The following is a 14148-nucleotide window of genomic DNA, read 5'->3' on the forward strand; positions in this document are numbered from 1 at the left end:
TCCTTTTTGCACTTCCAAAGCTGCTCAGCAATTAAGAAATATGGATTTTGGCGCTGCTTTCTGTTTTAAAATTATTTAGACAAAGGTAAAAAGAAAGAAACACTCCATCCCCAGAAAATAATACAACTGAATATGGATGAACGTTTAGCACGCTGGAAAGCTTAAAATAAATAAGTTATGAAATCACAAAAGACATAGACCTACTTTTATGAACCAGTTATTGCCTGATTTGTAGAAAACAAAAATAAGCCAATAGAAACAATGATAAAAATAACAAGCAATGCCATTCTCAGCATACTTAGTAGATCAGCAGTCTGCCCTGCACTATTTTCCTAGAGCCATTACCAAATCTTTCTAAAAGATTTTCCATGTAGTTGAGACTGGGACAAAAACTGGAAAGTGCAGATAGAATCTGAGACCTTCAAAACTGCAAACACCATTTGCCTTATCAGCAAGCACACGTTGAGAAATGATGTCAAGTGCACAGCTACTGAAGCAGTGAGGAGTTTGTTGGAAAAGATAATCAGGAAGAATTTTAATTTACCTTTCAGAGTTACGAGTGTTCTTGTTCTTAAACAAGAAACTTTAAATTTAAAGGAATCACTTGCAATTCCTCAAGATGTTGCAGAAAGAGATGCTGCCACAGATACAGATTCCAGAGCATTGATTTGTACGTTAATCAGGTTAAGGATAATATCAAGCACCAGCTGAAGTGAGACTTCTTATATTGGCTGTGTTAAGAAAACCACTGTTGATGCATACAGCTCAACAGGCACCTTCCATTGTATGACTACACCCAGAATAGATTCGTTCTTGTGATTTGCCTGGAGTTAGCTTCAAAGCTTGAGCAGAAGGGAACACCCCGCCCCCCCCCGCCCCAAATAAATGATGACATGGAAGCAGGAGGGGGGCAGTGGGAGGCCACCAACCTGGCGGGGCTTTGCCTTGTCTAGAGGCAAACATGGGATCCGTGCTGGGGAGAAGGCTCAGCCATCCTGGCCCTTGGCAGCTAGCAACAGGCTGATTCTAAACCTACCTATTAGGCTGACAACAACTTTTCTTAGTTACAAATTACCTTCTGCCAACAAATTTAAGGCATTTCATCACTAATGATAAATATCTTCCTTATCTTCAAGAACCAGCTGGTTATTAATAAGGTTCCACATCTTGCCCCATAGAACCTGTTGTAGAAAACCCCCTCGCCCCCCACAGCACCAGTTGCTGCAATCCTTCATTTACATAAATCACGTCTCTTTCAGATTCCCTGTCCCTCTGATTTATGGTTTTAAGAAAAATAAACATGAGTTAAGGAAATAAGAGAAAGACTTAATGAGCCAACTTAGCAGCTTTGACCACATGCAAATACTGCAGCCAATTACTGCCTCTCTGCCAACCAATAGCAAGAACAAACACGCCATAGATATGCAACACTTTTCCTTCTCTTCAGAACCCAGGATACTATCCAAAACATCTAGGGATGTTCATGATTAACAGTTTTTTGGTGTCCTGTTAGCTCTTCTTTTCTCCAGATCTCAAATTAAAATCAAGGGCGCAATCTCCTTAAAAATTAATCTATCTCATTTGGCCCTTTCTTCACAGTGTAACATTCATTGTACAAACCCTAGGCCAGAGAGGACTTTTATCATCAGTACACTTTATTTAAACTTACGTCTAATTGCGCGGATCTGAAAGAAGCCCTGAGAATTGAAAATCTGGATGGGGAGCATTTATAAAAAAAGATTGAGCGAGTTTAACATGCATGACATCCCCCAGTCCAACACCATTACAACAACAGGTATCCTGACCCTACTTCAGAAGGTGTGGGCTCCAAAATACTCATGCGATATCATCAAATGTGTCTCCAAACTGGCAAAAAGCAAACAGTTCTAAGAAATACTAATTCCACGGGAAGTATGGACTAAGAAATGTCCAAAATGATAGTGGTTATATAAGCGATTGGATTAAGAATAATCTACAGTGATGTGTGCATATTTACAGAAGACTTGGAAGAACAGTGTTTCAAACAATCATCTGATGAAAAGTTAGTTGTTAAAGGAAACAATTCGCTGTACTAGGTTATATTCATGCTACCAAGAAGAAAAATGAGCAGTAAAAGAGATCAGGTATTAAACGTTGGCTGGAGTCCTGTTCTAAAGTAGGATCAGAGGCCCTCACGAGCACTTCCATTCAAGACTCAGCTCCTCCAGGAACACACTGAATTTAGTGGTGCCATTCAGCTTGAAGTCACCCCTATCACTAGGGACTTCTCTGCTGGTATTCCTCTGGGGATTTAACAGCCAACTGCATGTGAGATGGATTATTCTTCAATGCTTGACAGTTCACTAAAGGGAACACCTTTATCTTGTTTTGCATCTGTGCAGCCAAACCACGACGTAATTCTGTGTTGTTAAGGGAGGATGCAGTCAATACGAAGACATTTGCATTCCTCCCTACCTAAACATTCTGCCTTCTAATATCACTCTCATCCCACACAGGAGGAGGAAGGATTAGAAGGACACTAGACTGTTCAAAAACGTTCTCGTAATTTCATTGCTTTTCATGAAAAGCATGACAAGTCTTTCTATTAAAATTCACTGCGTCAAAACACTGATAGATTCAAGTGATATTTGATTAAGAAATCATGAAATCAACATCTGGAAGAAGAAATTTCCTGCCACGTATCTCTCACTGAGCAACTTTTCTTATGTTCTCAGGGGTTTTTGTTTGTTTGTTTTTGTTTTTTGCTATCAGTCAACAGCCACTATCCCACACCCTGCCCAAACAGAGCCAGACGAGGCCCATCAGGCCCCGCACTGTGGAACAACGCGTGCTCACCCAAAGAATGGCACTGTCAGATTGTATGTGTGTAGTGAGGCTTCTCCAGCTTCTGCCTATTTGTGTCCAGGGATTTTCTGAGATGAGGAGGGGGTGCACACACCCATGTGCAGCTCACAGCCCTCTCTATGAAGTCTAACAGCAAAACAAAACACCAGCTGCCCTTCCTCCCTACAGCATCCATCAAGCTCTCACATCTGCTAGAGCTCTGCTTTTCTGGACACCTTCCTAGCTGGCTTCTCACGCTTCCCACTTTACTCCTGGATATCATGAATTCCACTTGAACGCTCTTAACATGCCAAAACACTTACTATTTCAATAATGGGTTCTCCAGAACTTTTTTTTTTTAAATAATTATTATTATGAATGTAATGTTTCCAAACAACATTCTTGATTGTTAGACTCAAACAGTATTGCTGTGATAACCCTGTAAGAACCCTGTCTCCTCCTGCGTTACTGTTATCCTTACATTAGCTGGGAGATTTTGAGAAGAAACTGACTCTCAGAAGAATTTGGTGGAAACGAATCATTATTCACTGGGGCAAACTCAAAGCTAGCATCCCCTCTGGCCAGCCGATGGTTCAGGGGTTCACACCAACAGTTGGAGGCAGTGGCTTGCCAGGATACGTAGCTGTTCAAACTATACGTGATGGTATTTGTGATGCGTTTGAATCAAATTGTTCCTTTTCTGTGTTTTTTTGTAGTTACGCCAACAACAGTCACAGCTGGGAAAAGTGAATTGCAGCTTACATCTTCTGTACAGAAGGTGTATAAATATTTATCTGATTTACAGCTCTGAAAGAGGCAGTACTAAGATCTCCCGCTGCGTAGTATTGTGTCTGACACCTCTGTTGAACAGAATGTGTGCTCATAAAAGAGACTATTGCTATCACTTTTGAGCACTTTGTGACCAAAATGCTGGACCTATCAGTCAGCAGCACACACTACATGTAAATCAGCAGTCCCACAGCCTTGGCCACGGAGACCTCCTGACCAGACGAAACGCACCAGCTGAAGAAATTGGTAGGTTAATCTGTTATCATTATGCTATTATTTAATACACATTATTATTAAATATATAGTATACATTATCATTTGAATATACCACTGCTGCAAGAAGATGCAGAACCAGAGATCACTCCTGTGTGCTGTAGATAAGGGGCTGAACCCCAGAGATCCTCCCAGATAACCTTGAGCAGCACAAGTCAAATATGCAGCATAAAGTCCCTGTGAGTACTGTTTTCAGAGCAGGACTCTAAAGTTTCAGCCATAGCATGCAAAGCGTGAGACGGTTGTCATGAAAAACATTCCACGTTATAAACCACTATTCTGAAAGCACCAGAGGCTGGGCCAGGAATCCAAGCCCTGAGTGATATCAAGTGACTTATTATGCTATTTCCTTCTACCAAAGAAATTACATCTTGCGAGAAAAACCAAAACAGCTATCTGAAATTGAACAAATTCTATCTGGCAATTAAGCAGAAGGTAAAAGAGCAAACAGAGGCTGCAAGGAAAGATGGGTTGAGATTATCCTTTATACTGACACGCTGCTTCCCTCCTTGATGAGCTTGAGAAATATTGCTGTAATCATCGTATCATCATTTTTTTTTGCCTTCCAGTAATTATGTCACTGTATAATTGAAGCTCCTGAAATTGATGTAAGCACAAGTCCATAAAACATAATAAAAACCCACGGCTGGAACTTAAAGTAGTGAAAATCAGTCAAGAAATAAAAGCGCTGTTTTTCTTCCTTATCAGAATAATTGACAAGGTCTGAGGTAAGTTCTCCATCACCGGCTATCTTTTATCATGACGTTCTTCCACAAAGTCGAGGCACAGACTCAGGGAAGCCCTACAGCCTGAATGAGGAGGGGGACAGTCAAGCTGACTGCGACGATGCTCTGACTTCATTCGCTAAGAGTAGGTTAAGTACCTGGAAAAACAGTCTAAGTCAAATACCTTACTTTGCAACAGCTAAATATTTGAAAGTTACCATAGTACCTCAGTATTCCCAAGATGTAACACAAGAGGACAAGAGAAGAACTTCTGAAATACAGCCTCCAAATGTGGTCACCGCAACGCCAGCCGCTCTGCCCTGGCGGGGAGACAGCAGCTACCTTCTGCTGGAGCGCAAGATAACAAAAATCCCGGGACACAATGTCTCTCCCTCAGTGCCCCACTGAATTAGTTGGCTCTTGATCCGAGCCAATAGCAAGCAGAGAAGTATGAACTGACAAACTGACCATCCCCAACCAGCAAGCAGCTCTCCTTGAGGATGTATGAGGGAAAGGCACCTTCAGACCAGGCAGAAAAAGCCCAGAGAGGACCACAGCGCTCATCCAACCTCTCAGTGCACGCACCAGGAAGGACACGATGCTGAGAAACTCAAGCCTGATAGATTTCCCACCGCTGAGCCAGGACATGGATGGCTGGAGGAAGAAAATATTCCTTTGCCTCTCAAAGAACGTATTACATAAAGCGTCTAGAATAGTCAGATGTTCCTGTATGTTTCACTGTGACAACGGAACCTGTGGATAAGGCGTCAGTACCACAGGCACAGCAGAACACAGCGCATCCCTGGAGAAACCTCTCTTCAGACAGGTTTTCAGGCAGCACCCAGAGGATGAGCAGGGTGCACGACATGCTGAAGGCACAGCTCCATCAGCAGCCTCACCTTCTGCAAGATACAGGCTCACCAGTGAAGAAAGCAGCTCAGCTCTCAGCGGAACGCAGACTAATGGGTTGGGAATGGTGAACCATAAAAACGATCAGCATGCACATCTCAGTCCTAACAAACCAATATGTACAGAGCCTGTAAAGTCTCCTCAGAGAGCATCAGTTATACCACTCGTCTGATTTACATTTTTCAAGGAAATAATTGAAGCTGTTCAGCTTGCTCCAAAGGCCCAATGGGAAGGAGAAAATCCTCAAGATACCTATGTGGCAGCTTTGCAGCAGCATGAGACTAAACAAATGGAAAAACCTAAAATAGCTTGCGACAGTTTATCATTAATCAGTAGGAATTACTTGGCAGAATTCAGTATCTTTCAGTGCAACTTTATGGCACCTTTCCCAAAGAACTAATACAAACACGAGCACATAGCAAGAGATTCAGGGAATAGGGGAAAAGGGATGTCATCGCTGATTAAGTTGCTGATGGCAAGAAACAAAAAATAACACTACATAGGGCAGCACCTGTGTGGCTGAAAAACATGACTGGCATGTTCCAGCTAATTCACTTGGCAAAGTTAAATTCACCACAGAAGGATCATAATCGTACTACAAAACACTGAAGCCTTCTGCATTGCCTCCCTGCAGTCAGACACCATTTCTGCAGCAGTTTTATTTACTTCACCGTTTGCCCAGCATAGAGAAAATTCTTGGAACTCTTCCTCTTACAAAATTGCTCACATATTCACAAAAGACCATTCGTGTAGAACGTACGAAGGTATGAGGGTAAGAGAGAGACGTATTATCTTTGTTTAGAGCCAGTGATAAAATTGTAAAACTACAAAGCTTCCAGCCCAGGTAACCTGCATCAGGCCTACAAAGAAGCCCTTGTGCTGGCAGATCCCAGCAAGGGATCTAAGCACCAAACTATTCCATTTTTCCAACTATATGAAATAGTCTAATACTAAATATAATTCACTCATAGGGATTTAGTGATCCAAACTTACAGCCATCAACACAGCTTTCCTGAACTCTGATTTGGACTCTTGAATAGATATCAAAGAACTTTTGCTTTGACCTTCAGTGTTGGTTCTCAGAGGCTATGTGGACTGCAGCAGACCCCTTTACTGTATATGGATATACATATAATGTTTTAGTTCCCACTTACGATGATCTGTTGCATAAGGCAGTTTTGCAGTTACACGTGCCAATATACACATAGCTCATTTACTCATTTCATGCATATTTAAAAGGAAGAGACACGTTCTAATGAGTTTCAAACCATCATTCCAGTTGTTATTAAACAGGCAAGATAAGAAATTCCATAAATGACCAGACTGAAAACCTGGCATTTTCATGTCTAAAACCACATAACTTCAGACAGAGAAGGTAGCTACAATCAGTAAAAAGAATCAGGCCAAAATAGTTCAAAACAGTTCCCACCCTGCTGGAATCACCCTCATTACTTTTGTGCAAGCAATATACAATAGTCTTTATATTCTTAAGAAGAATTTGAAAACTAAGTGTCTGGGAAGCAAACTGTGGCAGTTCTGTCATGCTCACACATACAAACCCAAGTTACAAGTGCTGACTGTATCTTCACATTTCCCAGAGTTTACATCTCTAGAAGAGTAATAACTTTTCTCGCATAAAAGTTTTAAAAGATAAACCTGCAAACAAAATGAAATCATTCTGATGCTTGAAAGGACTTTGACCTTGATTAGTGAAAGAAAAAAAAAAAAAACAGAGAGGGCTTAGTGGACATTAAAATGAAAAACAGATTATCTCACATTTGCATTGCTCCGGTTACTTTGCGCATTCTTCAGTCGTTTGAGGATGGGTATTACTACAAGATCTGGAGCTGTGTCAGGATGAGCTTTCCACGGACTGAGGACCCACAAAGTAAAAAGGGTTCATCATTACAAAAGCTTTGTGAATGGCACTTGCGAAATAACAAGAGCAATTGCGAATTCCTAATCAGAGCCATCCAGTGCCACAGCATGAAGACCAGATATCAAAAGTAACCTCTAACGACTGCACTTTGAATCAGCCTTGTTGTCAAACTTCACGCAGCGATGACAAAGGTCATTCCACGTGAAGAGTCATGTTTCAATATTTCAGGTACTGCTCCTTCCAAGCACTGTAATAGATAAATATTTTAATCCATAGCAGCGTAAACCACAGTTTAACTAATCTGAGTTGTAGGAAATTCTCTATTCTCTGTTTAGGCCCTAACTTTAGTGAAGAAAAAAAGCAATCAGCGCGCTCTGTCACATCACAAACACTGAACTGACCTTCCATTGCTCCCTGGGAAGCAGCCTCACCACCACGATGTCACCATTCAGGGCTCTGTTGCGAGCAACCACTCCATCAATAAAGATATCGCGAGTCCCATCCTAGTCAAAGAGGAAAAAAAATAAACATCGGACCAAAGCATATTAAGTTACAGTTGTTATGAGGTTTAAAATACTGTCATCAAAGAGACACACCCGAGTGAGACAAACATCCTGCAGTCGTGCACAGAAGTGAAATGGATTCACCACATGCCCTTCAATATGCAGCATCTTTCAGCAAATAAGCTCTTTGTATGCATGTGCCAGCACAGTAGTTGCACAGTATTTATCCAAGGCAGAGCCAAGCCCTCCAAATACATTGTCTGCAAACTCTGCCCAGTTCCTCTACAGTTACTTTTGGGAATGGGTAGAGAGCTCCCTGCAGCCACAGTTCTCCACGTATTAAGTTCCCAGTTGAAGCACCGTAAAAGCTATTGTTCAGATCACGTTTAGAAGGCAGTCTGTGCAAAGTGCCCTGCGCAGAGCTGTCTGCTGCTGTCCTGCAGGAGGTGGGAAAGCAGGGCCAGAAGGACCAGCAGCATCGGGACTGTCAAGGCAGTCTGTGGAGGTGGCCTGGACAGAGGCTGGGGATGCAGTTCCTTTGAATGAAGAAACACCGTATATTCCACACTTGACACAACTGATGTTAGAACAAATTCAGAAAGAAATGGTGACTACAGAAGCCAACTGCAAGCATGAAGATCATCTACGGTAGCAGACGTGTTAGGACATCTTTTCTCAATACTCTTTGTTAACATCCTTGCACAAGAGCTTCTACTAATTGTAGACACTATGATTATGCACCCCAGACACGTTTGGCATTCTGCTAATCTAGATTTGGAGCAGAAGATTTTCTTAATGGGGTGAATAAAGACAAAGTTTTCTGAAGATGCCAACGCAGATATTTTAGCTTTTAAGGGATTGCCAATTTTGTCCTTATTTTTGTCTAATTAGTTGTAGAAATGAAAGCAGCAAGAGTGCTATCTCCCCACAATTTGGTACATGAAGAATTCCATGAATCTGTTTACAATACCATGAACATGTCAAACAATGTGAGCATTTAGTTTCAACATGAGCAGCGAAGATAGTTTTTCAACAGAGAGCTATCTTCTCATCATTCTGAAGTACAAAAAAAAGAGGATGAATTCCTTTAGATTGGAACTTCGTTGTCTTTCAATGAAAAAACTGCCTTGCAAAAATTAAAACCTCAATCACAACGTTAGTGGCTTCTCAGATACGCGCTCCTGAATCTCAGATGCTTGAGTAAATCCAATCAGAACTACCAGTACAATCAGTCTCCAAGAAAAACTTTTTATAACCTGAAAACACGAGGCCTTAATATCACATAAATATCTTACTCTGCTTAGATACCAAAACAATGAAACGACAGAACCCTGCCGTGATGTGAAACTAAGGCCGTCCTCCAAGAGACCAAATTACTCTTAGAAAGAAAAGCAGCAGCAGCTCAACAGCTGTGTGAAAGCTGCCTCCCATGACAAGATGCAGAAAAATTGCAAAGCCTCTTGGACCAACATAATTCAAATTGGAAGCTGTTCTTTTCAAAAAGCCAGATTTTTTACACATGGTCTTTTTCCTCATTCCTCCCCACCCTCTCCCTTCTGCCTGAGCTCTTCACCTAAATCCACCACTTTATCAGAGTCATTCTTTTAAGGAAAATGCCTTTTTTTTTTTTTGTCTGTACACACAGCTGCTCTATGCTGCGGGACACAAGCTGGCATTCAGGACAATTTGTTTATTCTGCGCTTTTTTCCTGCCTTCCTTCTCCCCGAGGTTTCTAAGGGAAAGGCTCTGGGCCTTGCAGCAAAGACACAGACAGACAGTACATTCGCAGCAAGAAACACACTGGGACTTCTGGCGTTAAAAGGTGAACAGCTGTTGCATTTGAACTCCATGAAGCCGTAGCCAAGTTGAGAGCTGCAAGCAGAGGGGATGGTGCCCTAGCCAGCAGCAGGGGAGATGGGGTGATTCTTCACAGCTGTAGCTCTTGCAGCATCTGGTAATGATAGGAAGTCCTGCAGAACACTAAGGTTGCAAACCCTCCTGCTGCCCTCAGTGGCAAACACAGTTATATGAAAGAAAAGTTCCTAAAGCATCTACCATCTATCAGAGCAAGGACAGTGCTCACACCAGAGCCATCTTCACCCAGGCGCTGATTCTGCTTGTTATTACGGACAAGGCTGGTTCTAGGACTCAGCCCCACAAAGGGAAGCAAAGTAGAAAGGTAAGTGAGATAACCTCAGCTAACTCTCCCTTTCAGAGCAGCAAGCAATATACTGCACAGGGCACCAGGGATGATCAGAGGTAGAGCTTCACAACTAACAAAACTCATGTCAGTAGCTAGATTTTACGTGTAACCTTGTACTTTGTAATTTCCAAGAAGAAAGGATCACAGTCCCTTTCTCCCTTACACACTCAGTGTACTCTACTGAGCTACCAAAGAGCTACTCCATACTTCTTCCTCTAATTCATAGCAAGAATCTGCTTCACGCACCCCTGAGCTTCAACCATGCCAGTCTCCTGTAACACAGAGGGCTGTGAAACATCATCCCCAATGAACAAAGTGAACTGACACTGCGCACATTTCAAGGCTTTCAATCCAAGCTCCAACGCATCAGCGCTGTCAGTAGCAGAGACAAGTGCGTCAGTGTTTCTCTGCCTTTCCCCTGCAGCAACAAAACATTTCAATACGAAACTCTCTCACTGATAGTAACATTTTTGGCCAAGTCAGTTCCACATAAAAAGCTTTAGCTGTTGCGAGAACCCCTCTTCTCAATCGACATAAAGAAAGACGAGAGAAGAGGCACAAAGGAGCCCCACGTGATAGAAACACATCCTAAGCCAACCAATATCCAGCTAGTGCAAAAGCGGGCACATGAAAAGGAATCATGCGTATTATTTCTGGAATGACTTTTCAAATTAGCTCATGCAGCAGATCGAAAACGGAGAGCATATTTGTTTAGGGAAGATTAACTTAAATCAGTGGAAAATCTATAAAACCTTTGCAGCCATAAACCAGGGGTTTACAATTACTCTATGTGGTGGTCCTCAAGCCTGAGTTCAGCTGGCTTCTGTGGGACCCAGCGGTATCCCCAGTTTCAGCACAAGCTAAGTCAGTTGTTCTTTGAAGGATAAAAAAGCAAGATTTGTTTGGGAGTATCTGATTTAAAAGTAAATCCAGATCGTGTTCATTTATCCCAACTCGCTCACCTCTGAGTGACCTTTCATACACAGCATAACTCCTATCTTAATGCACCTTCACTTATGAACTTTAAAGCATTTTAAAATTACACTTACTGGAGATGGAATGAAGGCTTCATGGTACTTCTTAGGATTTATTCTCAAGGGTCCCTTAAATAGAAAAAAAAAAGAAGACAGAGAAAGATTACGCCTGAATCTTATTAATTTTATATAACATCAGTTAAATTAGAGCTGTGGGTAATATATCTGCTGTGAAACATGAGAGATACATCTATATTTCCATTATACATTTTAAGTCTTGACAACTTCGCATCCAAGCAATTTCTAGCCAAAAGGCAGCTTCATGTTAGGCTTAAGCTGATCTACTGCAGTCTGTCATGGAGGAGATGTTGAATCATTGCTTGTTGCTGCTACTGGATGAACTACGGATACAAGCACTCCTGTTCCCTTCACACATTTCCTGCTGAGCATCCACTAGCTTCATTAAAAAAAAGACAGACAATTGAAACAATTTATTTTGCTCTGCTGTGGAAAAGGGGAGTGTTAGCTTTGCTTAGTTTAGAGAACAGGAGGAAGAAGGAAAAGCTGACCTGCTGAGGTTGCATGGATTTGCAAATGTGATTCCATCCTAAGAGGGTCCCAGGAACTGGGGTTCAGGTGGCAGCAGTTAAAGCTGACAGCACTTGATTCTTATGGAAACACAGCCCTGTTAACTAGCTATCCGCTTTAACGCAGGTGTTTGCCCCATGCTGAAAATTTTAAACTTTCTCAATTTGGGTATTTGAAATAACGCTGGCCAATTTGTTACACGGGTTCCATCTGTTTGCACTTCTGCCTTAAGCAATCATAGGAACCTCTCACAGGGATTGCTTCCTTAAAAATTTACTGCAGCATATAATTCTTTTATGTACTCTGGGAAACACTCAGACAAGAGGAAAATAAAGCTGATTACATGCGGAAGTTTTGCTGCCTTGAGGAAGAATGTGCAGATTTATGAAGGTTTTCCATTGTTTTTATTTGTTTAAGCCTGGGAACACTAGCACCACATATCCTATATTCCTTAGGCATTACCTGATTACTTTGCTGTGACACCTTGTGTTGTGCCTTCCGCAAGTAATATGAATGAGCACGCTAGCCACATGGCTAGCACAACCAGGGACAACAGAAAGAAAAGCATGGGGATACTTCATAGAAAACTCTCAAGGGTCTTTTCCCCACTTATTTCCCAGAACCAGCCATCAAAATTAACAGACCATTAGTAAAGGAAGCTGCTACAGAGAGAAAGGAAAAAAAAAAATTGTGGGCGATGATTGCTCCACTTGACAATAAGTCAAATAATTCTCATACCCAGGATCTGCTCAACAGCACAAAGCAGAAGAAGGGCTATCTTGTGTTGCTCTGGAGAGCCCTGCTGAACAGTCTGGGACAGCTGTCAATCAGGCAGGTGCAGATGCCCATCCTGAGCGTGAAAAATCCCCTTTTGTGCCCACGGCCCAGGAGGCGCCGAAGTGGCGACGTGTGCATGGACACCCAGCTCAGGCAAACACACAGCCGAGTGTTACCATGCTCACAGCGTAACGGGTTTCTCTGCATTTTACATGCACTACCTAATTATGATCAGCATTAGAATGCTTACGTCAAGTAGCATTAAAATACTTCGGTTCTTTCCTTAAAGCGAGGAACTCCCAAAGTTTATCTTAGAAAGCAGATGGGCCCTATTATCTGTGCCTATGAAAATCCTATTTACAATGTTGTACATTTCACGCTGTGATATCATATCTGGAACCGGTCACTCTCCCCATCTGCAGCGAACAACTGTTCTCATATGTGTATTAGGGGGTGAGGATCTGGCTGCAGAGTCTCATGATGTCACACAAGTGTTGTATTATTTTACAATACCTCACAAATAATAGCTGCTATATTTATCAGTATTATTATGGCAGTAGAGCCTTTGTTTTGAAAAAGAAGATAGAGGTTTGGAGGAAGGTTTCTAAAACACTTTCTGATGATTCAAGTGGGCTTTGCACAGACTAGCCAAAAAAGTTTCTGACTTTATTAAACTTCTCCAGCAAGATACAAAAAAAGTTATCATTTCTCAAGTTCCTCCACTAGAACCAGACAGGAATACTCAGATTATACTTCAAGGATCTCAAATCAAGCACTTTGCAACAGTTATCGTAACACCTACGCCTCACTTGGTCTGTACGTGTCAAACAAAAGGTCAGGATTCAAGCACCTGCCTGCTTTCAGCCACCTTTGAGAAGACAGCCCATGAAAAGCAGGGGATCCCCAGCCTTCATGCACACAAAGGAACAGCTCTCCAAAGAAAAACACCCTCCAGGTGGCAAAGCAGGCTGAGTGCCTGCGCGCTGTGCGCTCTCGCTCCGCCTGACCCCAGCAGCCCTGCAGGGAGGGTCTGAGAGACGCCAGAGGCGTGGGGCAGACATGAGGTTCTGGCCGGTGCTTCACAAGATGATCATGGTCCTTTGGGTCAACGCTCCTTAACACATAACCTGACTTCATCTGCTGTGTATGGCCAACACCATCCAGTTACGTAACCATGTAGAAGTTATTCAATCTTGTTTGCCTTCAGCCTCTGATTCCAATCAACCTGATACGTTTGGTGTTTGCTCACTGCAGACAGCTTTATGGGTGTGGAAGCGGGAAGTCTGCACTCTCAAGCACCTGTGCTCGGATCCTTTATCTTGTGGAAAGACACTTCTGCACACGTCCCTTGATTAAATGAATCCAGGAATCCTGCAGGGCACACTTCTCCACGCTACTTACTGAAAACTGAATTATGCCAGATACAGTACCAGAAGTCATTAAGACTATTACTACTGACAGACATCAACGCCCATCAAGATACACTTTTGTCCTTCCTGATCTAGGACTGTTTAATCTTCATTGCACTCATGTTTCATCTAAGAGATCTTCCACATTTGCCAGCAGTTTGGGCTTTCAGGCATATTTAGTTGCACTGTTCCATTGCCAGAGCCCCACAGCATCCTCAGAGTTCACAGCAGGGTCTCTCCTCTCTACCAGATCTCACGTTTTCGTGCCACCCACGTCCAGCATTTCCCTGGACAAT

General features: G+C 42.4%; 1 protein-coding gene across 3 annotated transcripts in view; it reads right to left on the reverse strand.

Moving 5' to 3' along the window:
- Window positions 1–14148, reverse strand: part of DIS3L2 (DIS3 like 3'-5' exoribonuclease 2) — a 166938-nt gene that overhangs the window by 132030 nt on the left and 20760 nt on the right. For all 3 annotated transcript variants that reach the window (XM_021393584.1, XM_021393586.1, XM_021393585.1), the window contains 2 exons: window positions 11154–11207; window positions 7800–7901 (listed from right to left, as the gene is read on the reverse strand). In XM_021393584.1, coding sequence (XP_021249259.1) covers window positions 7800–7901; window positions 11154–11207 — 156 coding nt within the window. The remainder of the gene's footprint in view (window positions 1–7799; window positions 7902–11153; window positions 11208–14148) is intronic.

The sequence above is a fragment of the Numida meleagris genome, chromosome 4, assembly GCF_002078875.1.
Source record: "Numida meleagris isolate 19003 breed g44 Domestic line chromosome 4, NumMel1.0, whole genome shotgun sequence".
NCBI lineage: Eukaryota > Metazoa > Chordata > Aves > Galliformes > Numididae > Numida > Numida meleagris.